The 25,308-nt window shown below is 41.0% G+C and overlaps 1 protein-coding gene across 2 annotated transcripts in view; it reads right to left on the bottom strand.

Moving 5' to 3' along the window:
• SULF1 (sulfatase 1) overlaps positions 1-25,308 on the bottom strand; it is a 100,817-nt gene that overhangs the window by 34,151 nt on the left and 41,358 nt on the right. For both annotated transcript variants that reach the window (XM_069957493.1, XM_069957494.1), the window contains exons 3-8: positions 24,659-24,889; positions 22,084-22,323; positions 18,761-18,912; positions 4,705-4,874; positions 744-894; positions 353-528 (exon numbers count right to left, since the gene is read on the bottom strand). In XM_069957493.1, the coding sequence (XP_069813594.1) occupies positions 353-528; positions 744-894; positions 4,705-4,874; positions 18,761-18,912; positions 22,084-22,323; positions 24,659-24,818 (1,049 nt within the window). In that variant the 5' untranslated portion in view covers positions 24,819-24,889. The remainder of the gene's footprint in view (positions 1-352; positions 529-743; positions 895-4,704; positions 4,875-18,760; positions 18,913-22,083; positions 22,324-24,658; positions 24,890-25,308) is intronic.

Raw genomic sequence — 25,308 nt, 5'->3', positions numbered from 1 at the left:
GTCTCTGGAGAACATCCCCAGTAATAGAACTAAAGCTCTTTGTACAGTATTTTCAACCTCCACATTATGGTATACAAATCTCAGCTATGTCTACACTGTAGGCTCCCAGGCCTTACTATTTATAACCTATTAGGAAGACCATAATGAGCTGGACATACGCGAAACTTGTTGATGACGGTGGGGGCCCTTGTAGGTTTTTCTATGGGGTCATATGGTTATTTTTGTCTAAACAAGTTCATAAAGTAGATTGACGTAAAGATGGCACATCAGGGTGTATGAAGGACACACAGTCATGTAATCTGGAGACATATGAAAGATAATAGACAATAATTGTAAACCAGAAAGAACCTACATTGATCCAGGCTCCACATTTGGACCACGAACAAAGAAAGGGACTCGAATGTCAAAGTCGTATGGCATGGACTTTCCTTTCACAAGGCCAAACTGTCCTATGTGGTAACCATGGTCGGCTGTATAGATTATATAAGTGTTGTCCAGCTCTCCAGTTTCAACCAGCATGTTGTATAACTAGAACAAGTAAAGACAATCAGACGTTATTTCAAAAACACAAAATTGGTGTCTCCAAAGAAGGTAAAAAAAATAAACAAAAAAAACTAACACTGACTCTTGGGTTATAATTGAGAATCATCTAGAGATCCTCAATTATACAGATATAAAAGACTATTTTAGTATAGACAAACCATGAACAAAACAGAAATAAAGAAAGGAGGACAACAACAAACCTTCTCCATGGAATCATCCACAGACATAAGTGTCTGCAATCTCTTCCTGTGAAGCACATTAGTAAACTCCATGTGGATTGGTAGCATGGCCCCAGTATACTGCATGATCCAATGTTTGTCCATATTTGGTGCATAGTTATAGCTTGGAGTTCTGTGGAGCAAAAAACACACAATACAAAAGATGAATAAAGTATATGTATATGTGTTGTGTGCCATGCCAATAGCATAGTGCTCCACCAATAAAGATGGTGACTGCTATAACTCTAGTGCATTAGGATTGTATTGTTGTAAGAGTTGAGTGAACCTCGAGCTTACTCAGGTTCGCCCAAACCAGAACTCTATGAATTAGATTGCTGGTCGCTGAAGTTGGATATAGTATAGCTGTATCCATGTTTTATAGACAACTTTAGGTCTGCATTCAACTTCTGCAGCCAACCGTGATTAAATGCTATGAGTTATGGATTGGGTGAACCAGAGCTTACTTGAGGTTTGGTCATCTCGACTGTTGTAATTACTTTAGCCATTAGCTGGAAGTAGAAGTAATTTTCTATGCAACATTAAATTATTGTAGGGAACCTATCAAAATTCAGAAGTCTGACTCCTTCACCTGCATCTATTCATCCCCAAACTTGACATCTTATTGCATATTAAGCGAGTGGACAATGGCTACCGAAACTGGCTAATATGGTGCTTATTCCGCACTTTATCTAAGTGTATATGTACAGTATGTCTATAGATGTACAATCTGTACGAGTCACAGACTGGAAATTCTCAGACCAGAGATTTCATCATATTCAGTTCTGTTGAAAACCATAAATCAGACTATGGTTCTGCAAGTCATCTTCTCCAGGAAACTCAGATCAGCCCCCTGTCAATTATAACTACAGTTGATTTAATAAACATTTCTATCTATAATTTCTGGGAAATATGACATTTCTTGGAAGACAACATTTTCCAAGTAGAGATGATTTATACAGTAAATGCAGTAAAGCAGACGAGCCTTGGAAGTTACATAACTCATTTCATTAGATCAATGTCCATTAATTAACTTGATGAATTAGATGAAAATGTAAAAATAAAAATGTTTTTAGTGCTAAGCTGAAAAATGAAATTTAGATTATAGTCATGCAAAAAGTACTTACAAAGATGGTCACAAGACTGCATTCACTGTATTTCTTTTGATAGACTACACATTGTACATTTCTTATAAGGCCAGAAGTTACTTACTGAAAGATGTCACTTATTTAACGTCCCTATTACATGCGGCGATTACCGTGCAAAAAAATCGTTATATCATTCAAATTTAAGTGATAATCTTCATGGGTGTATGCAGGCAACAATCAAAAGACTAACAAAAAAATTGTTCATCATTAGGAATGCTCCAGGCAAATTGCTTCCTATTCCCCACCTGTGTGTATAATAAACATGGGCTGGATCGTTAATACACCTGTGCAAAGCTCAAACAGCAGTAAATGTTCCTGGATCATTCCTAATGATGAGGAGGGTGGGGAGGAAGGACGGAGAGGGTGTGCCAGCCTAATGCATATACAAATCCCCCGGCCGTCAGACACAGCGCTGCTGGATTAAAAGTAGTTTTTATGACAATAACTGCATCCCCTGCCGAACAAACCCCAGGACAGATCGTAAATTAAAAGCAGCTATCCGAGGTACAAGTGGTTTGGGAGGGGACAGATTGTGGGTACAGGGTCGCTTTAATGGTTCACTAATCTTTAGGTGGACGTACACAGTTTGTTCGTTCATACAAAGAGTAAATGACTGCAGTAACAATCATAATGATGATGGTAACTAATGACTTTCTATTTGTTCCCTAAAGCGCTCGTTTGTGATCATTTATATCGGTAAAAACGAAAAATAACTAAGTCTAATAGGACTCTACTGATTCATGACATCTATCCATGATCAGTAATGCTGTACGACTATCACCAGGTTAGACCTAGACTATGGTAACCTACTTATATGGGCTAATAGGGCATAATACACTGATTATCATGTTACCTTTGTCATATCTGTCCTGTGTACTATAAATATGCAAATTAGGGATTTTGATGGACTGGGAGTGTCACTTTACTCCTTCGTGCACCGATCCACCCACTCGTATGTGGCTTGTAACTGGTCTGTGCCTTTACAGCCCTATGTACAGAAGCCATGATGCACTTCATGTTCTCATATCTTTCTATCCTAGCCAGCATTTACTTTTTTTTCTTAATTTTTAAACTATTTGTGCTATAGTAGCTTTTATGCAAGATTGGACTAGTCCGGCTAGCCATTACTTCTCACGCACATCAATGGGCTGGTTCACCAGTTGTCCTTCCGGTTTCACCAGCTATCATAGTCACTACGATCCTTACACCTGCTCACTTTTCCTACTTTTAACAAACAAACTTTCAGAATTGTAGATTCATTCACTTTATTTATGCTGTTTTTTATTGGATTTTATGTTACTTTCTTTGTGTGTAAATTCTGTATGTTAAAAAGGAAGTCCGTAGATTTTTTTCTTTTTAAATCCGGCAAATGATAGGGAACAAGTACTAACCTCCCCTCATGCCCGCGAATCGCCATGCTAGAAGGTCCGGATCCCCTACCAAAAGCCATTTCCCCCCCACAGTCGTCATGACAAATGCCCGACCCGGCTAATGAACAGGCTGCTCAGCCAATCAGTGATTGAAGCAGTGTGACGCCCTAGTCATTGACTAGCTAGGAGGGCTGTTAATCAGCTGGGTCAACGCATTGGCAGCAGAGGAGATCCTGGAGCCTGTGGGGGTTCCGGGGCAGGTCAGATGGCGGAGCAACAGCATGTGGAGAGGTAAGTTACTCCATTTGTTGTCCCTTCCCCCATGCCCTGCCATTATAAACCCCCCTAAGGCCAGTCTTTTAACCCTTATTTATACAGTGCTTTGGAATCAAGGAATCAAAATTAGTCGGTTTGCTTGATGACTGATGCTTCCTGCCATTGTTATGTAATCAATGTTATTTAATGGTTGCAACGTTGTGGCTCTTCGGTCTATATAATTTCATACTCCTTACTACTGAATAATAAATCCCATATGGATTATGTAATTACTTCAACATTTCATCACGGCAACATGAAAAATATAATACGAACAATTCTAAATTGTTTTTTTTTTTATTAAACTAAGAAAAAAAGTTTTGGACATTTTGTGAATTTACTTTGTGGTTGTTATCCGTGTGCTGAGAACATTCTCTTTTTAGAAAAAAAAATGAAAAATAAAAAAATGAAGTTAATAAGAAAATTGGAACTGAATATCTTACAGACATCTTTGCTTTAACAATCTGGAGGGAACATCTTCTGGAACCTTGAACCAGTTACACCCCTGCAGGATTATTCCAAGTATATTATCACTTGGACAAATGTTCTTGGAAAATATTTTTATTTCTTTCCTGCTTTTTAAGCCAATGACATTTGAGTCATTTTTATCTGTCACAAGAATACACAGCAAAAAGTTTTTACCCTCTCATAAGGGAGGTGTAAAGAAGCAGCAAACAGTTTTTTTTTTTTAAAGGTTTCCAATGACAGATTGAACACTATCAAGTGAACCCTAAAGGCAGAGATATATGAGGGTAATAGAAATAGCAGAACCGGCACTAAGCAAGTTTACGATGTAAATAACAGTAAATAAAAGCCCTTGAAACTTAGTAATGTTAATTTTTGCTGCCATCATGTTCAGCAAGACAGAGGGGGCCATTTATTAAGTCCGGCGTTTTTTACGCCGGACTTATAAATGTCCCCGCATCTCCGGTGCTACGGGGATTTATGTAGAGGCGGACTGCAGTAGGCCAAAATCTTGTCATTCAGTTTGGACAGTTCATTTTCCAGGAAAGAAAAAAAAAACACAAAATGATCATTTTTGGATACGTGGACACATTTAATTCCCAGTTTTTTTTTTTTGTCTTTTTAACTGCAGAACAGATTACTACTCACATATGCTGGGAGGCATTTGGGAAGAGCTCTGAAAATTGTGGTGCAGAATCCTCCGGCCCATGTGGTGCAGCATGGCTTATGACCATCATAATAGGCCGATGTGGGTACATCCTTTTGGTCTGTCTGAAGTAACTAATGCTGTCATTGGTGATTAAATCAGTAAAATAGTCCTGGAATATAGAAGAAACCACATTACTATGTAAAAGTAAAATCTTTTTTCCTGCAATACTAGTAAACCCACTGTCCTCCTCAGCCACATTGTTAAATATTCCAGGCAGACATTTTAGCCAATATATACAGTGAAGTCTGAGAAACCTGCGTGACTACCCATGGAAAGGCTGTAGGGGTAACTATATTTTCTCCGAAAAAAAAAAAAGAAAAGAAAAAAGCTTTACAGAATGTTTAACAAGCAGACAGAAAGAATAACATTTCCGCATGATTTTTTGATCTTGGGTGGACATAAAACACATCACTAAGATTAAAAGGATATGAGCCACCCTGATGAGTTTCATATGCAACACCTTCTATGTACATGTTAAGCCAAATCCTTCACATCCGGAGAGTCCAAAGAAAGAGGTAAAGTTGTCAATATAGGAAAGGCAAAGTAATCGGGTCATTTATTTTTAGGATTATACATATATATTTTAAAAATCTGTACGGTTCTACACAAAACTGCGTTTTTAGGATGGATCTGATGCAAAACTAAATAAATCTTTGCTTACTAAACCGTTCTTTTTGACATAGGGAAATTGTACCAACACCATGACCATTGATACCAGAAAAGAACTACATAAGGTCATCCAAGTAACTGACTGCTACCTCAAGCAAACATTAATTGGAATAACTATACAAAACCTAAGTAAACGAAAGAAGAGACGACACTCCCTTTCATCTTAAAATTTTTTTTCTAGTTTTTAAAGTTTCCGTTATCTGCAATAACATGCTACTGTTACAGCGTTACCTCTGTGGTTAATTCCACTGCTTTCTATGGACCCTTTGTCAAATTGATGTACCCATAGTGGATATTGTTACCTTTGAATATGTCACATGTTACTGTACACCCTATCATTTTTCTATAAACGGCAATTTTTTAAATAAACAATAAAAATTGTTTAAAAAAAAAAATCTTGAAGTATTCCAGTTTTTATAATGACCTTTGGAGCTCAGTTCAGCACTGCTGTGTAGTCCCTCATTTCACTGTTTGACTGCCCATCAGTGCAATGACAGCCTTTGGGTGTGTCTATAATTGAAAAGTCTATTGAATTAAATAGTAAAGACAGTGAAAGGACGGTGAAAAATGTCAGCTGTTTGAAAAAGACGTCCGGAAAAAATTGTCATTATCATTATTTTGATGTCCGTGCAGACAATGCCCATCATTTAATAAACAGTGTGCATTGGGTGGGTGCCATTCCATTGACTTTAATGCATTGTATTGAAGTCAATTAAATTGCGGCCTTTTCTCATAGCCCATTGTGTTTTTTTCAGTTTCAGTATGTGTGAACCTAGCCCAAAGCATGATGGCAATATTACGACTACAGAAAAGATAAGTCTCTATAAGCATTCCATTTTGTCCTGTAGTAATCTAGCGATCCTTTTCTGTCCATTGGCTCTCACCCATTGCAGCGGCCGTAAGGCACACACAAATATTCTGCTGTGTACAGACAATGGAGAAAGTGTGCTTCAAGAATATGGCTGTCCTCTAGGGAATTTTTAGAAAATAATAAATTATTGGCTACAACATTTAATAAAAAAAATCCAAAACATTATTTTCCTCCTACACACTTACTGTACATATAAACTATGAAATAAAAAATTAAATTTATGAGAAATTTTATTTCAACAAACGTTAAAAGATTATATTGCACTAAACTTCTCAGGCACATGGCATTACAGCAATTTAATCTACGGAGAGGATTATCAATAAAAGAAAGCCAATCTATTTTCTGCTTTAATTGTGTGCCAACTAATCCACAATATAACATACTGGATAACAATGCAGAAACACAGGCTTATGCTTCGCTCTTAGAATTCTGCCTGTCTCTCTATCTATCCTTATAGACAATAGCTCATTGCTTCTTATTAAATTCAGATTTAAGGTTTTCAGTAGATGCAAATAATTGGATTTCCTCCATAACACAGGCAGAGGGACTTGTAAAATCATCTCTGGGGTACAGGTTCAGATCCTTAATGCCGGCCTGATCACTAGGTTCACGCAGCTGCTGTCATTAAAGGAGAGCCTGATTCGCAAATAAGTATACTTAACCTATAGCCAAGAAGGCTCACGGAAATTGTGTGGCTCAGGGAAATTGAGGAAATGGAACAAAAGAGGAGGGGGTCAGGGGGAGGAAGATGAATTTTTAAATTAAACCACCTGCCACCGCTACTTGCCTGCAGACTTGATGCAAACTTCATGGGGAAACGACTAGGAGACAAGTGGACACGTGACGTATAGTTAGGGCTCCGAACAGCTGCACAAGCACGGCCGACGAGATTGAATCTGTGCTCTTTGCTGTATTAACACAAGTGAACCAGGTGTTGCTCCCCCCTTCATCCTTCCTGTCCTCAGTTTACAATATGTAAGTGCCACTGCTACTATTCAGACTGTTCTAATGAGATTGTATAGGACCATATGATACTCTGGGATTACAGAAACATTAGGACACATCGCTACATATACTATTTCATTTGCTTAGTAGATTTAGAATGTTCCATCTAATGGGAGAGTCGTTTTAGAATCACATATACCAGGATATTACCGGCGAGTATGTATTCAACAAGATCACTACCATATCGTGAGCAAAACATTTTAAGATGTAAAGCTCTTGAAATAATCAGAATTTTGCATTTGCTTGCTTATCGTTTATTTCCCATAGGTACTACGTTAAGAAGACAAAGAATCATACAATACTGTACATCTCAGACTCTCACAATTCAGAACAAAACCTAGAAAACACTACTCTAAAAAGGAACACTTGTGTCTGCACAGAGCATCTGCTATAAAATAATGGATACGCTGCCAGACTTTGTTGCTTCATTTGATGGTCAAGTTAATAGGACTGGAAAAAGTCCAGTGTTCAGCCTCAAGTACTGCTAAATCTGGAAATGAAAACAAAGCATTTCCTAGTATTCGTGAGGGTGTCCATTGAGGACAATGGATAAAAAAAGTGTGTCTGTAAGCATTTAAAGCGACTCTGTACCCACAATCTGACCCCCACAAACCACTTGTACCTTCGGATATCTGCTTTTAATCCAAGATCTGTCCTGCGGTCCGTTCGGCAGGTGATGCTGATGTCCTAAAAAATTAATTTTAAAATTGCAGCCCCGTGCCCTACGGGCATATCTGTGCCCTAACTTTGCACCACCCCTCCGTCCCTCCTCCCCACCCTCTTCATCCTTAGGAATGCCACTGGAACATTTACTTCAGTTTGAACATTGCACAGGTGTCCTAATGATCCAGCCCATGTGCTGTGGTAACACAGGTGGGGAATAGGAAGCAATCTGCCTGGGCATTGCTAATGATGAGGAGGGCGGGGAGGAGGGACAGAGGGGTGGTGCAAAGTTAGGGCACCAATATGCCTATAGGGCAGGGAGCTGCAATTTTAAAATAAATTTTTTATGACAATAACTGCATCACCTGCCAAATGGACCGCAGGACAGATCTTGGATTAAAAGCAGCTATCCGAAGGTACAAGTGGTTTGGGGGGTCAGATTGTGGGTACAGAGTTGCTTTAAAGCTTCTCTGACCAGCAACCATCAAGAGGACAGCAGAATTTGAAACTACTTTCAAATTCTCAGATAGAGCCCCCCAAGTTCAGCACCCTTAACTATTAGCCAAAGCAGAATGGCTCTTTATCTTGAAGACTAGGCACATCTATCCATTACATGGAGAGACCTTTGATTTTTAATGGTGCTGTTATTTTTATTTGCCCCATGCCTTAAGCTTTCATAGCATGGAAAGAGCTGTAGTTTTGCAACAGCTGGAAAGCAACAGGCTGAGGATCACTGTTTAGTGGAAATTACGGGAGGGCTACTGAGCGGGAATAGGTGCAAGCAAAGTTGTGAATGAGAACCTGAACATTGTCAGGAATCTGCAGTAGCCTGTGTGAACTGGACCTGGTGTTTTTCCTTTGTGTGCCACACCCGATTGCTTCTCAGCTTCTGGCTATGCAGGAGTTAAGCTGAGAAGCTCCTGGTCTTGATTTTACACCTGTGTTGTTGCTGTGATTGACAGGTTTCTCTGCCTGTCTGTACCTGGAAGATCAGAGCGCCGGTCCAATGAGGATCCAGACCGGGCTCTTGGTCAGCATAAAAGCTAAGCACAGACTGAGTCCCAGCGCTGGCTAATTAGGTGTATTCCTGGTCCCAGCTCTCCCTTGTATATTCCTGCGCTCCCCGTCCTATCCCTTCTACTGCTCGACTCGTTTTTCTGACCTCCTGCCTGACTTGTGACTACTCTTTTGGATTACTGATTTTGTACTACGTTGCCCGTGTGGTTTGACCCGGCCTGGTTTACTATTCCTTATTGTGTTTGTCTGTCCGTATTGTTTTGTGTATCACGTATATAGCGCAGGGAACGTCTCTGTGGTTGTCCGTGACCGCCTAGGGTCGGCTGAGGCAATTAGGCAGGGACAGTGGGTGGTTCAGATAGGGCCCACTGTCTGGTTGTGTCTGTGTTAGTCTGACATATTAGCCAGCCATATATACTGCCATTGCCCCATGGACAATAGGACCGCTATGTCGAACATCGTGGACCAAATGCAGCGGTTCAACACCATGGTGCAGGAGCTTGCTGTAAGGGTTCAGGATCAGAACACGACACCCTGACAAATCACGGTGACCCCTCCGCCACCTCCTGAGCCACCCGTTCAGCTCCCGGATAAGTTCTCGGGGGACAAGAGGAGGTTCCGTGTGTTCAAGGAGGGGTGCAAGCTGTTCTTTAGATTACGCCCCCGCTCATCAGGAGACGAGTCTCAGAGGGTTGGCATTATCATATCCCTTCTCCAAGGGGCACCTCAAGAGTGGGCATTTTCCTTACCACCTGCTTCATTAGAATTACTCTCAGTTGACCAGTTTTTTGGGGCTTTGGGTTTACTATATGATGACCCTGACAGTGCCGCCAATGCTGAGCGTCAGCTGACAGGGTTAAGGCAGGGCAGGCGACCCGTAGAAGAATATTGTTCTGAGTTCAGACAGTGGAGCGTCCTCTCCACTTGGAATGACTCAGCCCTCCGATTCCAGTTCCGGGCAGGGTTAAGTGACCGACTAAAGGACATGCTGGTAGCTTACCCCACTCCTGACTCACTCGAGGAGAGTATGACGTTAGCCATCAGGGTTGACCGACGTCTGAGAGACAGGCAGAGAGAGAGAGGTACCCCAGACCTTCCCAGAACCCCAGTGACTCCAGGCTCCTACCCTAAACCTTCCCCTCCTGTTACGCCCACACTAGAAGAACCGATGCAGGTGGACTCTACCGACGCCAAGGCCAGACGAACACATCGGTTACAGAACAACCTATGTCTGTATTGTGGGAAGGCAGGACATCGGGTGCGGCAGTGTCCGTCCAGGCCCGGATCACCGCCGGAAAACTTCAGCGCCTGAGAGACTATCGAGGGGGTCTCTCAGGCGCACAGGTAACCTTCAAGAATAAGTTGTTGTTACCTATTTCTTTGGTAATAGGGAATAGGAGTGTTTCAGGTTACGCCCAGATCAATTCTGGGTCGTCAGCGAACTTTGTTAACCCCATGTTTTTTTCCGGTTTAGAGGTATGTCCCCTCCGGCTCAGGTGCCCAGTGAATGTTACTGGGGCTGACTCGGCTCCTTTTGCCCAGGGGGACGTACGATACATAACCCCACGCTTGGAAGTCAAGGTGGGATCTGTTCATGTGGAGCATCTTGATTTTCTCCTTATGCATAATTTGTCATCAGATGTGATTCTGGGATTGCCTTGGCTGAAACTTCATAACCCGGTTTTTGATTGGTCTAGTAGGGAACTTACTCGGTGGGGTCCTGAATGTAGTTCCCATTGTATCCCGGTGTCGCTGGCAGAATGTTCCCCTGGGGAGGGAGAGATTCCAGAATTCCTGTCTGACTACGCGGATGTGTTCGATGAAAAGGCAGTAGAAGTATTGCCTCCTCATAGACCGTATGATTGTCCTATCGATTTAATTCCTGGTGTAAAATATCCTAGAGGTCGTATTTTTAATTTATCATGTCCTGAGAGGGAGGCCATGCGAGAGTACATAAGGGATAGTTTACGTAAAGGCCATATTCGTCCTTCCTCCTCTCCTTTGGGGGCGGGCTTCTTTTTTGTCGGCAAAAAAGACGGTGGGCTTCGGCCTTGCATTGACTACCGGGAGTTGAACAAAATTACGGTTAAAAATCAACACCCGTTACCCCTCATTCCGGATTTGTTTAACCAAATTGTTGGTGCCAAATGGTTTTCTAAGGTGGATCTACGTGGAGCTTATAATCTTATAAGGATCCGGGAGGGGGATGAGTGGAAGACCGCCTTTAATACCCCAGAGGGCCATTTCGAGTATCTTGTTATGCCCTTTGGGTTATGTAATGCTCCGTCGGTCTTCCAACACTTTGTGAACGATGTATTTCGTGAACATTTGGGATGATTCCTTGTTGTCTATTTGGATGATATTCTGATTTTGTCACCTGATTGGGCTTCTCACATATTACATGTACGTACAGTAATGGACCTTCTGAGGCAGAATAATCTGTATGCCAAGTTATCGAAATGCCAGTTTGGTATCCAGGAAGTCTCGTTTCTTGGTTACTACATTACCCCTAATTCGTTTGGTATGGACCCCCTTAAAGTTACTGCCATTGAAAACTGGGAGCGACCCAATAACCTGAAGGCCCTGCAAAGGTTCTTGGGATTCGCAAATTACTATCGAAAATTTATTAAAAACTTCTCACTGGTAGCCAAACCCCTTACAGATTTGACTAGGAAGGGGGCGGACTTAGTTAACTGGTCCCCAGAAGCAATCATGGCATTCGATAAACTTCAGCAATGTTTTACAGAAGCTCCAGTGCTGGCTCAGCCTGATTTTGAGCGCCCCTTCATAGTGGAGGTGGACGCATCTGAGGTGGGTGTGGGAGCAGTGTTATCCCAGGGATCTAGCACTTTTACCAACCTTCGTCCTGTTGCCTACTTCTCCAGGAAGTTCTCCCAGGCCGAATGGAATTATGATATTGGCAATAGAGAATTATTGGCTATCAAGTTGGCGTTTGATGAGTGGAGACACTTCCTGGAGGGTGCCAAAAATAAGGTGGTTGTGCTTACTGACCATAAGAACTTGATGTACTTAGACAGTGCTAAACGTCTCACCCCACGTCAAGCCAGGTGGGCCCTGTTTTTCTCAAGGTTTAACTTTGAGATCACGTACCGGCCTGGTTCCAAAAATGTCAAGGCTGACGCCCTGTCTCGTAGTTTTGACATAGAAAATTCTCCCATGAACCAGCCCGATACGATTTTAAAACCCGGTGTGGTGGTGTCTGTCCTACAACAGGACCTGGTGACCCAGATCGCTGAGTCTCAGTCCTTGGCACCCCGAAATACTGCAGACTCCTGCTTGTTTGTACCTCCGCATCTTCGTCTCCGGGTCTTGGAGGAGATTCATAGCTCTGTGTTGGCTGAACACCCAGGGGTGGCAGGAACCAGGTTCTTGCTCTCGCGCCACTACTGGTGGCCTTCCTGGGCCCGAGATGTGAAAGCTTTTGTTGAGGCATGTGAGACTTGTGCTAGGTCCAAGGTCCCTCGAAGGCCACCTGAAGGATTATTACATCCGCTACCGGTGCCTACGAGACCATGGACACATATATCGATGGATTTCATTACTGACCTGCCCCTGTCCAGGGGAAAAACTGTCATTTGGGTAGTTGTGGATAGATTTTCCAAGATGTGCCATCTTATTCCTCTGTCTAAGCTACCAAATACTCGTACTTTAGCTACGCTATTTATTAATCATATTCTACGTTTGCATGGCATCCCTGAGAATGTTGTTTCCGATAGGGGTGTTCAGTTTGTGGCAAAGTTTTGGAGAGAATTCTGTGAAAAGTTGGGTATCTTGTTATCTTTCTCGTCTGCCTTCCATCCGCAGACGAATGGTCAGACCGAGAGAATTAACCAGTCCCTAGAGCAATTTCTGAGGTTTCGTGACTGATGCCCAGGACAAATGGAGAGACTTTATATCTCTAGCTGAATTTGCCTTAAATAATCAGCCCAAATTAAATTAAAAGCCCAAGAGCAATACAAAAAACATGCTAATAAAATACGCATACCTGGCCATCAATACATAGTAGGGGAAAAGGTCTGGTTGTCTACGAGAAATCTGAGGTTAAAGGTACAATCCGGTAAACTGGCACCTAAATATGTTGGACCATACACTATTGTGGAAGTGATTAACCCTGTTACCTTTAGATTAAAACTGCCGGCATCATTTCGCATACATAATGTGTTCCATAAAGCACTTCTGAAAAAGTATGTTCCTCCGGTTGCGCAGTCTTCTCCTCCTGCTCCCCTGGTCATCCAGGGGGAGTTGGAGTATGAGGTAGAAAAAATTCTAAATTCTCGCTGGGTACAAGGGTCTTTGCAGTACTTGGTCCACTGGAAGGGTTTTGGCCCAGAAGAACGGACGTGGGTTTCTGGGAAAGACATGCATGCCCCACGTCTGGTTCGACAATTTCATGCACGTAATCGGTCTAAGCCAGGTCCGTTCAATAAGGGTCCTGAGGCCCCTCATAAGAGGAGGGGTACTGTCAGGAATCTGCAGTAGCCTTTGTGAACTCGACCAGGTGTTTTTCCTTTGTGTGCCACACCCGATTGCTTCTCAGCTTCTGGCTATGCAGGACTTAAGCTGAGAAGCTCCTGGTCTTGATTTTACACCTGTGTTGTTGCTGTGATTGACAGGTTTCTCTGCCTGTCTTTACCTGGAAGATCAGAGCGCCGATCCAATAAGGATCCAGACCGGGCTCTTGGTCAGCATAAAAGCTAAGCACAGACTGAGTCCCAGCGCTGGCTAATTAGGTGTATTCCTGGTCCCAGCTCTCCCTTGTATATTCCTGCGCTCCCCGTCCTATCCCTTCTACTGCTCGACTCGTTTTTCTGACCTCCTGCCTGACTTGTGACTACTCTTTTGGATTACTGATTTTGTACTACGTTGCCCGTGTGGTTTGACCCGGCCTGGTTTACTATTCTTTATTGTGTTTGTCTGTCCGTATTGTTTTGTGTATCACGTATATAGCGCAGGGAACGTCTCCGTGGTTGTCCGCGACCGCCTAGGGTCGGCTGAGGCAATTAGGCAGGGACAGTGGGTGGTTCAGATAGGGCCCACTGTCTGGTTGTGTCTGTGTTAGTCTAACAAACATATTTTACCATCCAAAAAGTCATTTGCTGATTGTCTCATTTCATTTTAGTGACCAAATGCTTACAGTACAGTATTGGAAAAAAGAAAGCAAAATACAGCAGAAGCCAACATGGTGTACTACCTTCTAAGATTGGGTTTATACACCTGCATTGTATTTCCTTCTACTTAAGGCACTTAAAGATCCCTTACATGCTTGCCACCCGACGGAAACCAAATGACTTTAATTGGGTTTAATTGGGACTTTCGACATGGTGGCCAACATTTTACTAAACAAAATAGTATAGGATCTACATTTTTTGTCCCGTATTTTTTATGTAACCTCTGAAGGATTAACCCAGTAGAGCCTCCAGTGTAGATCTAAAGCCCAGCCCTTAAAGTGAAGCAGAATAACTAAAGCACCTGGACCCCCTACACCCCCTGACATTACCAATTTTGGTGGGATTGGCCAATTTTCTAATATATATGGGGGATTGCTTCTGTTTTGCCCAAGATGTTGTTGGGGAAAAGAATAGTCGGGCATGTTGGATTTCTTCTGTCCAACTCTCCTTGCTTTTTGGGGAGATAAGCTGCCACCAGATGAGTCTTGCAGTGGCTTACCTTCCCGCACACCATTCACAATATGTGAACATCTGTCTAAGCCAAACTTTTATGTGTATGGAGGGATCAGGAGAGTTGGGCTACAGCTCTGGAAGGTGTATGGGTGCCAAATACCAACCAGAATAGCCATTTAACAAACTGATGCTTGTAGCTCTGTTGATTCTGAAAGGCAAGATATATACTAAAGAAATGTTTGACTAATCCATGCGAGATGCCATCTTGGATATTCTTAAATACACAATTTACCTAATAGATTCCTCAGTTTCTTCTCGTCTATGGATTCAAGGCTTTAGCAAGGTCACCGTCTTATAGTTGGTGCCTATTAATTTACATTGATGTTACAGCCTAGAAAGATCGGTATATAAAGGGAATAAATCTGTATCCCTTTATTTGTTCCCCTCATATTCATAAAACATAGACAGACGCCATCCAGCCCAACCGTATCATTATACATCATATAATAGAGGCAGTAAAGTTCTTAATACCTTTTTTTTCCCCACTTAATTAAATCCGCAGCTAGAAAACAATTAAATGAATAGTAAAAGTGTCTATTATGGAGCGTAATATTAAACAGAATCCAGTTTTGGCTTTCTATTAAAAATACCATTCGATTATGCGCATATAAAAGAAAAATAAAAGACGATTAGAATGTATCATGGAACACTAAAAGGAGGTTATGCCGAATTAATTTCAAACCATATATCTTCCAAGACCTAAGGGGATGAGCACCACTAAGCTTGTAATCTTATGTGCAATCCCATTACATGGGTCAAATGCCATAACTGGAACATCTGTGTCACTGGCTGACGGAATCCCAGCATGCTGTAATCACATTGAAAAGACTCATGGTTTGCAGCAGTTAGCGGCTCTGTGAAATCTCACGGCTGTGGGCAGGTCACCTTGGCACACATTCCTTGCTTTTGTTACAAGTGAAATCTAAGTCTTCGAAAATCTTCCCAGAACCTTGTTAGTTTTTCTCCCTGTCCATTCCAATTGTACTACCCCGAGATTTGACAGCACAAAAACATTTTTTTTCCAAAAGCGTAATGAAAAACAGCAAACGTCCAGGTCTTGTTTATGAGTTTTATGGATGGAAATACACAGTAACCTCATCCATCCCAATGTAACAGATCCAAAAAACACCATATGTTGCCCGCACCTCTCTCTGTAGACTGAAATTTCACAGGATGAAACTTTCCCCCCCCCCAGACGTTAGGACAGGCCGGGACGTTCTCAAGGCAAATTAACCAAATGCATGATGATATATTAAAATATTACATTCCAAATAGGCATGTATGACGAAGATTTAGTCCCATCTGGTAAAATATCTAGCGGGGGAGGGAAATAACTATGATAATAACTTCAAAGCCGGGTCAAACCTTGCAAGAAGCATTGCGTTTATAAATCAGCATTAATGTCAGTAGCACTCGTACTGATCTGTTCTCTGGATGTTATTATATTGCTGAATATCCGACAGACTGATCCGGAGTCTGCTCTGTTTTATAAATTTGGTTCATTGCATTTCCAGGGTTAACATTGTCTGAAACAACAGGTTTTACTTATATAATATCATTTCCTGCCACCACTTCCTAACCCAAATATGGGGGAATTTATCAAAACTAGTGCAAAGGTAGATTGGAGCAGTTGTCTAGATTTTTTTCCCATAGAAGAACTGGTGAAAGTTTTAAGGGTTTAGATTAGGGATGGTCCGAACCTGCCGAGGTTCGGGTTCGTACAAACCCGGACTCTCGGCAATGATTCCCGCTGTCTTAAACCTCCGTGGAGAGGGTGGATACAGCGGGAGGACCGCCTGGAAAACCGGGATACAGCCACAGCCATGGGCATAGGACATAGGCACGTTCGGACCATCCCTAGTTTAGATTTTTATAGAAAAACTGCTTGGAACTTTTCAAATAAATCAGATGAGATTTTTTTTTTAAACCAAAACTTACCTTGTATTAATGTCATATCTTATAAAGCCATCAGTCCTGCTTGAAGGAACGTAGAATTCAATACATTTTCAGGTGGGAACTTAAAGGGCAACTATCAGCAGGTTAGACGGTTAGCAGTGTAATCCTTGGTCCAAAGCACTGTTAGGAGGCCTGCCAATTCGGCTCACCTGATGGGGGTGGGGCAGTGCTTCTGATGGTGCGTCGGATCGAGGATTACACTGCTAACACCACGGGAATGGCACAGAGGTGATGCCCCATGCACAATAGGGGACTATTGGCAAGATTTGTCTAACCTGCTGCTAGTTACCTTTTAAAAGGGGTTGTCTGATATGGAAACTCTTTTTTCAGGACTAGTTAAAAGCAAATCAATCAAACCCTGCCTCTGCTATATTAATGCTCGCCAGGTTCCTGGCCTCAGTTTGACAGATAGAAGTGGCAGGAACAGACATCTCACAAATCCAGTGAAGCATTTTACCATTTCTATGTTAATTAGATTTAAGTAAATTAGGACATCTAGAACTGACCTAAGAACACAGTGGCATGCTGTCTATTAGAAACCATGTCCTAAAGATTATTACATAGCTAGCTGGGCATGAACTCTGGATTACAGTACTCAACGGCACCACAACTAACCACTAATGGCTTCTTCCTGCCAGAACCAATCCTGTTGTCATCATTGGGCTTGTTCTTGGCATCCAGTATGTCAGCCATATTACTGGACTGTATAAGAGAGTGCATCCTGCAGCATTTTCCTATTGTTTCTGAACTTTTTACCCTGATGTTCCAGACATTTTGACCCCAACCCAAGACACATGGCGGCTTTTTGTTTTAAATGTTTAACCTTTTTCCCTGGGGTCTCACCAACGTGAAGGTGTTGATGTCTGGGCCATCACTACTGGTTGAAGTTCAAGCTAACCATTTAAAGGTATCTTACCCAACTGTATCTTAGCTAACCCAATACAACAGAGATCAGATAGACAAATGACAAGAAGATTTTATTACCAAACCAGAGACTGGTGTTTTAAAGACCTTTGCCTGTTTATGGTCAATCAGGGGGGAAAAAAACCTTATCAGTGAGGTCTGACTCAAACTTTAAAAAAAACACTGATATAAAGTGTTACTGTAATTTTCAGTAACTTTTGACGTATCCTCAGACATGTCACAAGTTACTGATCACATTGGGTCTCACTCCTGAGACCGGCTGCAATCCCAAGATACATCTGGGGAGAGTGTGTAGCACACTTCCCTCCCCGGCTGCTAATCAAATCTGACTTGTTCACTCCATTAGAGTCATATTTGGGAGTCCCACCTGGCCGGGGAGTGGAGCGCATGCCACTCACTCCCCACGACTGTATCTTTGGATTGAGACTCGGTCAAATCAGTAACTTTTGATAAAATTCAAAAGTTACTGGAAATGACAGTAATGCGCTAAGATCTAGAAAACCATATTAGGGGCTACATGTGATTGACATTATGGATGCAACAAGCTGATCCAGTGCAACCACACTGAATGAAACTATACTAGATTACCAGACACATATGAACACAGCATAAGATCTTCAAAGATCACCCATCTGCCTATCCATGCATATAATGGGACAATTATGTTTTAATGTGAGTGTTTTAGATAAAGTGACAGCTTTACCAATGCATATGCTCTGGTAATCCGGCGCATGCTGCACTGCTATACTTTACCTATATGGAGTAGAATTTTAAGGATTTTCCTATAAAGAATTAAGCTGCAGTTCACTGACTAATATTTAATTAAATGTTACTCGTTAGTTTGAGAGTTACTAAAAAATTAGGAATTTTTAAATTACAGCTCAGTGCTTTCCACTTATAAATTCTTCACATGCTTTTACTGCTGCAGGATTTTACCACTTAGTCATGAAAGCAAAAGTAGTTATTCATCCATCAGAGAATGTGCTCGACAGAAACACCTAGGTATAATACACCGTCTACTGAGCTATAACGTTGTGTCTGAGACACACTATTGCATGATTCAACGAATACAGTTCACCTTCTGTCAATTCATTAGACATCTGTCCATTACAGCCAATTGCTATTCACATGCCCATAGCCATATTTCACAAGGACCAATATTCCAGAAGTGACAAGAAAACAATATACCTTTTCATATTCAAATCCGTGTTTTTCTTTGTATCCATTCCGGCATACTGTGTAGTTATAAAAACGCGAGTTCTTGACCAGTCCCAGCCATTCTCTCCAGCCCGGTGGTATGTAGCTTCCATTGTACTCATTGAGATATTTTCCAAAAAATGCTGTATAAAACAAGAGAACAATTACAGAACAGAGCTTGGAGGGAGTTTAAATCATATACCATGACAAATTGCAATAATTTTGCTATATAGGTAATTTTTGTACAAATTAAAAGGGTTTTTCCTACATTTAACCCTATTTTTAACTAATAAACTATTATATATTGATAAGTAAATTTAATTTACTACATTCCTGTGGTTTGTCATGCTCTTTTTCTGCTTCCAGTTCAAAATGTCTGTTCTGTTGTCTTCACAAACCCACTTCCTGTTTAGATTCAATTATGTAATGGACTTCCTGTTCCTGCTGTACACTCTAGCTTAAAATTTAGTTAACTTTATCACCCTCCCACTGCACCTTCATGACTATAACCCATCCCACTACACCAACAAGAGCCTCACATTTAGTGGGAGGGAGATAGAGTTGTTTTTTTAAAAATTTTTAGCTAGCATGTACATCAGGGATAGAAATAACCTTACAGGATGTCGACTGGACAGAAAGTGGGACAATAAATCGGTTTGCATCAGAAGAAGAAAAGCATGAGAGACCCCTTATAGGTACTAAAATAACTTTATATATCAATAAATGTTTATATTTAAGGCAGTTAAATAGGTTTCATCATCAGAAAAACCCTTTAACTATATACATAGTATAGAAAAAAAAAGATTATTCAAAAATTCCACAACATAAAAACTCTAACTATAGACTCATGACCCACAGAATGGCACACAAGTTGTCTATCTGCCACTTGGCATGGGGAAGTAGCAAACAAATCAATGCCTTATTTTGCCAAATGTTTCCAGCAGCTAAGTAAAGATCCAGGCGTAATTGTAATGTGCCAATGGCCGGATGACTACTGGCATCATTTGATGCATTTAGCAGATTGATAGAGACCACCTCCTGCCAAATATATATATATATATATATATATATATATATATATATATATATGAAAAAAAATAAATATGAAAGTTTTTAAAGGAACATACTGCTCCATGTGTTACATGTGTGTTCTAACTGTGTTTGTTGACGACATTCTGTGTAGAACATATCCTTAGGGTGCTTTCGTAGGGTACTTTGGCACTATAATGAGGCATAAAATGTCAGTTTTACAACGTGTCTGTCTTAAATTCAATGGTAGAGCATCTGTCAGTTTATATTTAGTTCCATTTTACATCTTTATTACAGATGCACAGAGTACCAAGGACTTTGTTTGTCCCATTTATTTCTAAAAAAGACAACAAAATGGCTAAAAATAAGTTAAAAAAAAGTTCCCATTGCCAGACAAAATTGTTTAAATGTTTGAAACTAATTATGACTGTAAAAACTACTTTTTTTTGAGGCTCAAGTGGGGACAAAATATAGGACCCAGATTTACTTTCTTTCTTGGTGCAAACCTGATGGACAGTCTTCGAATGCACCAGATTCATCAAAGCATATAATACTGTTTGAAAAAATGGCATATCTGTAGGCTGTCTAGTGTAAGTTAAGAAGAGCTATCACTTGGCTTTCTCCAAACCAGAATCGAGCACCAAATGTTGGTGCATTCAAGCCATGCCCCCTTTAACTTAAGCCACAACCCCTATGCCCAACCAGGCAGGAAAGGGTTTAAAAAGATTCTAAAGGTCATAGTGTGGCATGCGTCATGTATGCATCATTTGTGGCACAAGATGTGTCAGACTGGTGCATTTGCATTTTCCAGTGTGTGCACAACACCATGGGTAGTATTCGAGTAACGATTGATACATTTCTCCTTTGTATGTGTTTGGCTCGAAAAACAACAGCCACAAAACTACATAGGGTTTATTCCCTCATCGAATTTAAATTAGGTATGCCATCAATGTCTGGTTGCCGATAATACTAATCCTAATAATGCCACGGGGACCCCTACTGATATTAAGAATGATGAGGCCTTCAAATTCGGTACAATGGGGTTGTATTGCAATTCCAGCATTAGGTCAGGGTTGGCATTTAAAACAAAATGGGTAACAAAAAAAGGGCAGGTCTAGGCATTCACCTTCATCCTAAGGGCCCCCCACTATCCCCATATATTCATAGCATATTCAATTGACAATATTAACCAATAAACCATTAAAAGACTGAAAAAGCGCAAAATCTGTTCTTACATGATTTGGCACTTGATTATGAAAATGATTATTATAATAATTTTTCTGATAATTAATGTTACAAATAACTAGACCATGATAAAAATACAAAATATATGACTATCACATAGTGGATCATAGTACACGCGGGATTCATTCTTATAAATCTCTTTCCAATTAACATGGAATTTCCTGTTTTATTCAGTGCTGAAAATACTTAGGAGCCTATTAAATGCCCATTGCACCAAGGGAACCATTGATGCACCCGTGACAGAATGCAGATTTTTCTGATGAATGCTATCTCTTTAAGAATGAAAGCTCTGTAATGGGTTCAAAGTTCAGGACAAGACTGAAACAATGAGAATAAGAAAGTATTCTGCTGGCAAGCTGTGCGGATCCACAAGATGTCTAAATTAATGCTAACAACTGAGAGGCAATTGTTAGCGGTACGTTTCTTCTAATTTTGTAGAATAATTTATGGGAAGTTTACAATTTTTAGAATTCATACCAAAAAATGGGTAAAAACGTTATTTATCTTTATCAAGTTCACATAAATGATGTGGACCCTTATGAAAAATAGAAATAAAGAAAGACCATCTCCAAGTGTGCCCCCCCCCATCCCTATTGTAAAGCATGGTCTGAAGTTCATACACTACCCCCAGCTCACCACTTATGGGAAAACGAAGACAAACCTGACCTTGGGCCTCATGCAGGCCATCTGGGATAGAAATCTATAAAACACCCACAGAGGTAACTAAATACTATTTCATTTCATTACCATCGCAAATCGCACATATGTTATCAGTCCTTAACAAAAAATGGTCTCCACTGATCTGTCTTAAAGGGAACTTGGCATCACTTCCATGGTTCCCGAAGTATGAGTCATCTGTGCAGTCCCTGATGCTTTCTCCCTGCCCACCAGCTGTGATTGGTAGAACTTCTACTGTTTGGATATAGGGGGAGATCTATTAATCACGGCTAGCAAGGCAAGCAGTAGCCATGAGGGTCCACCCAGTTGACGCCATTTAAAAACCATTATGGAAAGTTAGTAGTAGTACCAATGTATCTTACCTGTCCTATATCCTGTATTATTGAGATATACTGCAAAGGAACGAGGTTCATGCATGGCTTGCCAAGAAGGAGAGGAGCAGTTTTCATTATTGGTATAAATGTTGTGGTTGTGGACGTATTTTCCAGTTAGCATAGAAGAGCGGGATGGACAACACATAGGAGTAGTCACAAAGGCATTGGTAAAATGTGCACCGCCTTCCTCCATGATTTTTCTGGTCTTGTTCATCACCTGTAACGATCCTGAAATAAATAATATTCTTTGCTAATGTACAGGACATGTATGTGAGTCAGCCAGCTTAAGAACGCCACCAAATGTTATGGTTATGCTATTCACAAAGCAGTAGCTTCAGTACATTCAGGGCACCATAAACCAAAAAGTCACACAGATATTGACAACATTGGACCTTAAATCTCTTTTACACACCACCAGTATTTCCTACTGTATTTACCATCACAACTTCACTTTAGTAGGACGGAGCTGCATTAACAGTAGAGATGGTGAATTTACAGTAATAACGAAGCGAAACGTTTTGTTATCTCTGCAATCCACTCATCAGCCGGCTGTCTTTTAACGTAGTGCTGCTCCTCCCCGAGTACCTGGAAAATATCTGTACCCGCTGCTTCTGTATTATGAATAGAGCCGCGGGTACAGCGGCTCTATTCGCTCCTATAAGGCGACAGAAAGAGGCGAGTACGCCAGAAGAGTGCTGTATTCAGCTCTCTCCGTCGGCTCCATAGGAATGAATAGAGCCACGTGCCATACCTGCGGCCTTATTCATAATACAGAAGCCGGGGACCCGATACGGAGATTGGCGGGGGAGTTTGGACCCTCCATGATCTCCTACTTTTCCTGTTGAGACGGGAAAAGTACATTTTTCCTGGAATACCTCTTTAAGTTGAGAGTCTTTTTGCTTCTGGAAGAAAGCAGCCATGTTTTTCTCATCCCAAATAACCCCTTTAGGGTGGGTTCACACGTAACGGAATTTCATACTGCGAGTCTCCATCCAAATCTGTTGCGATACCCTCCTGTCACTTTCAATAGGATTACATACCTGCAGTGGAATTGTTATCCCACTGCGAGTATGTAAAAGGCCACCCACCCACGGTCCAGTGCATATATTACCAGGTCCGCACTCTGGCTTGCAGGCATCTGGACGTCCTGCTCAGCCAATCAGTGGCAGCGGCGGGGCAGCGCCATGTGACAACAGAACTGCAGCAGGTTTGGCTGCGGACTCGCAGGGTGAAATTCCCTGCAATTCCGTTATGTGTGAACCCACTGTTAATGTGCACCAAAATTTTGAGCTAGACTTTTTGGCGCACAGTGTTGCATATTTGGTCACGCCTTCTTTTTTGGACCCCCCTATAAAAGTTTCTTTAAAGTGTCTAAAAAGTATAGTAAATGTGAAGAATTTTGAATAGAAATCTGATGCAGACACACTGGTACATCTGGGCCAGTGTTTTGTTGCCGGTTTTGTGGCATCTTTTCACTCAATTTTCAAGCTAAAGGCAGAAGTGGATTTAAAGGTATTGGAATGGAAAAAAGAAGGACTTATGATTATTCTTATACAAAAATAGCACCTGGTTGCAATTGGTGAAACCAAAGCCAGGAACGGATCTGAAAAGAGGAGGAATCTCAGTCTTTACTTTATGACCTGTTCTGTATTTTTATATTTATATATATTTGCTCAGCATTTTGGTCAGTATTTTTCAACCAAAACCAGGAGTGGATTGAAAACACAGAAAGGCTATGTTTACACACTATTGAAACTGAGTGGATGGCCGCCATTTTATGGCAAATAATTACTGTTGTTTTAAAATGGCCTTTTTAAAAATAAAGGACGTTATTTGCCAATTAATGATGGCCATCCACTAAATTTCAACAGTGTCTGACCATAGCCTTTCTGTGTTTTTAATCCATTGCTGCTTTTGGTTGCAAAATACTGTGTGGGAACATAGCCTTAGACAGATACATAGAAATCAGTGCAGAAAATTTTTAAATGCCTGTGTCTGACGTTGTATAGAGTTTTTACTAGTAGTAGCATAGAGTGTTTTTAGTAGCAGATCGTTTTTAATTTAACCACTTAAATAATTTTTTTTTATTTTATCCAGTCTTATAGAATAGCCTAGGGAAAAAAAAAGAAAACAGGAAAACATACCCTATTTTTAGTATAGACTTTAAGGTAACATCTGAGCACACATAAATGTAAAGCATAAAAAAAACCTTCAAATACCTACAGAAAGACAACAAAATGTGAATAAATTCCGCCTTAGGCTATGTTCACGCTATGTAAAAATAAGTCGTTATTTTCGAAACAACGACTGTTGTTTCCACAACAATAGCCGTTGTTCTGAAATAAGTATGTTGTTTTTACATAGTGTGAACATAGCTTTAGGCTGGAATCACACATACAGTTTTTGGTGCACCAGGAGTGGGATTTAAAAGCAAAGAGAATGATAAAGTTGGAACCTGAATGTCTCCTTCCTGCTGGATCCACTTCTGGCTTTTACCATGAAACTGCATCAAAAACTTCCTGTGTGTCTCCAGCCTTACACAGGCTATATGATGATTTCTCACCTAATTCCACATCCTGGTCATCTGTCAGGACAAGAATAATATTCGGTCTAATATTCCTCCTATCTGGTGCAATCCGTCCTCTGAACCTGGGTGCCTTGACCGACGTACAATAGCTTGCTGGTAGTAGGATGATGACGAGTGCAAAACAGTAATACTTCATTGTAGGCCTGCGGGTTGATCCAATGTGAGCGGATGATGTTGTGGCTTCTCCTATTTGTAGGCAATCTGCAGCTGCAACAGAATTATTAAAAGGTAATTTTTACGCTATTTAAACCGGCATAAATTTCCATTCATTAGAACGTGACACAAATGATCTCCACCAGGTCAGGCTAAGAATCAATCATCTCCAGTGATTAGCTGGGGGAATAGGAGCAGCCACAGGAGCTGAAGCATGAACATGTATAAGCAGGGTAGGCACTGACTATACATTTATAGTAGCAGAAAATATAATGGGCAGATTTACTAAGCCTGAGCAATACCTAAATGGGATAAACTTAAACTAACGCCAGGGTCTAACAGAGTCTGGTCTGGAACACTAAAATGGCCATGTTATATTGAGCCTATGAGCTCCAGCAGCAAACTTCATCTGCAGGAGTTTGTGGAGAAGATCACTTGTCACTATTCTCATTTTTGGGGGTTAATTTGCAAAT

Source organism: Dendropsophus ebraccatus, chromosome 2, assembly GCF_027789765.1.
Source record: "Dendropsophus ebraccatus isolate aDenEbr1 chromosome 2, aDenEbr1.pat, whole genome shotgun sequence".
In the NCBI taxonomy this organism is placed as follows: Eukaryota; Metazoa; Chordata; class Amphibia; order Anura; family Hylidae; genus Dendropsophus; species Dendropsophus ebraccatus.
The sequence above is the reverse complement of the archived record's forward strand: the minus strand, read 5'-3'. Positions and strand labels throughout refer to the sequence as shown.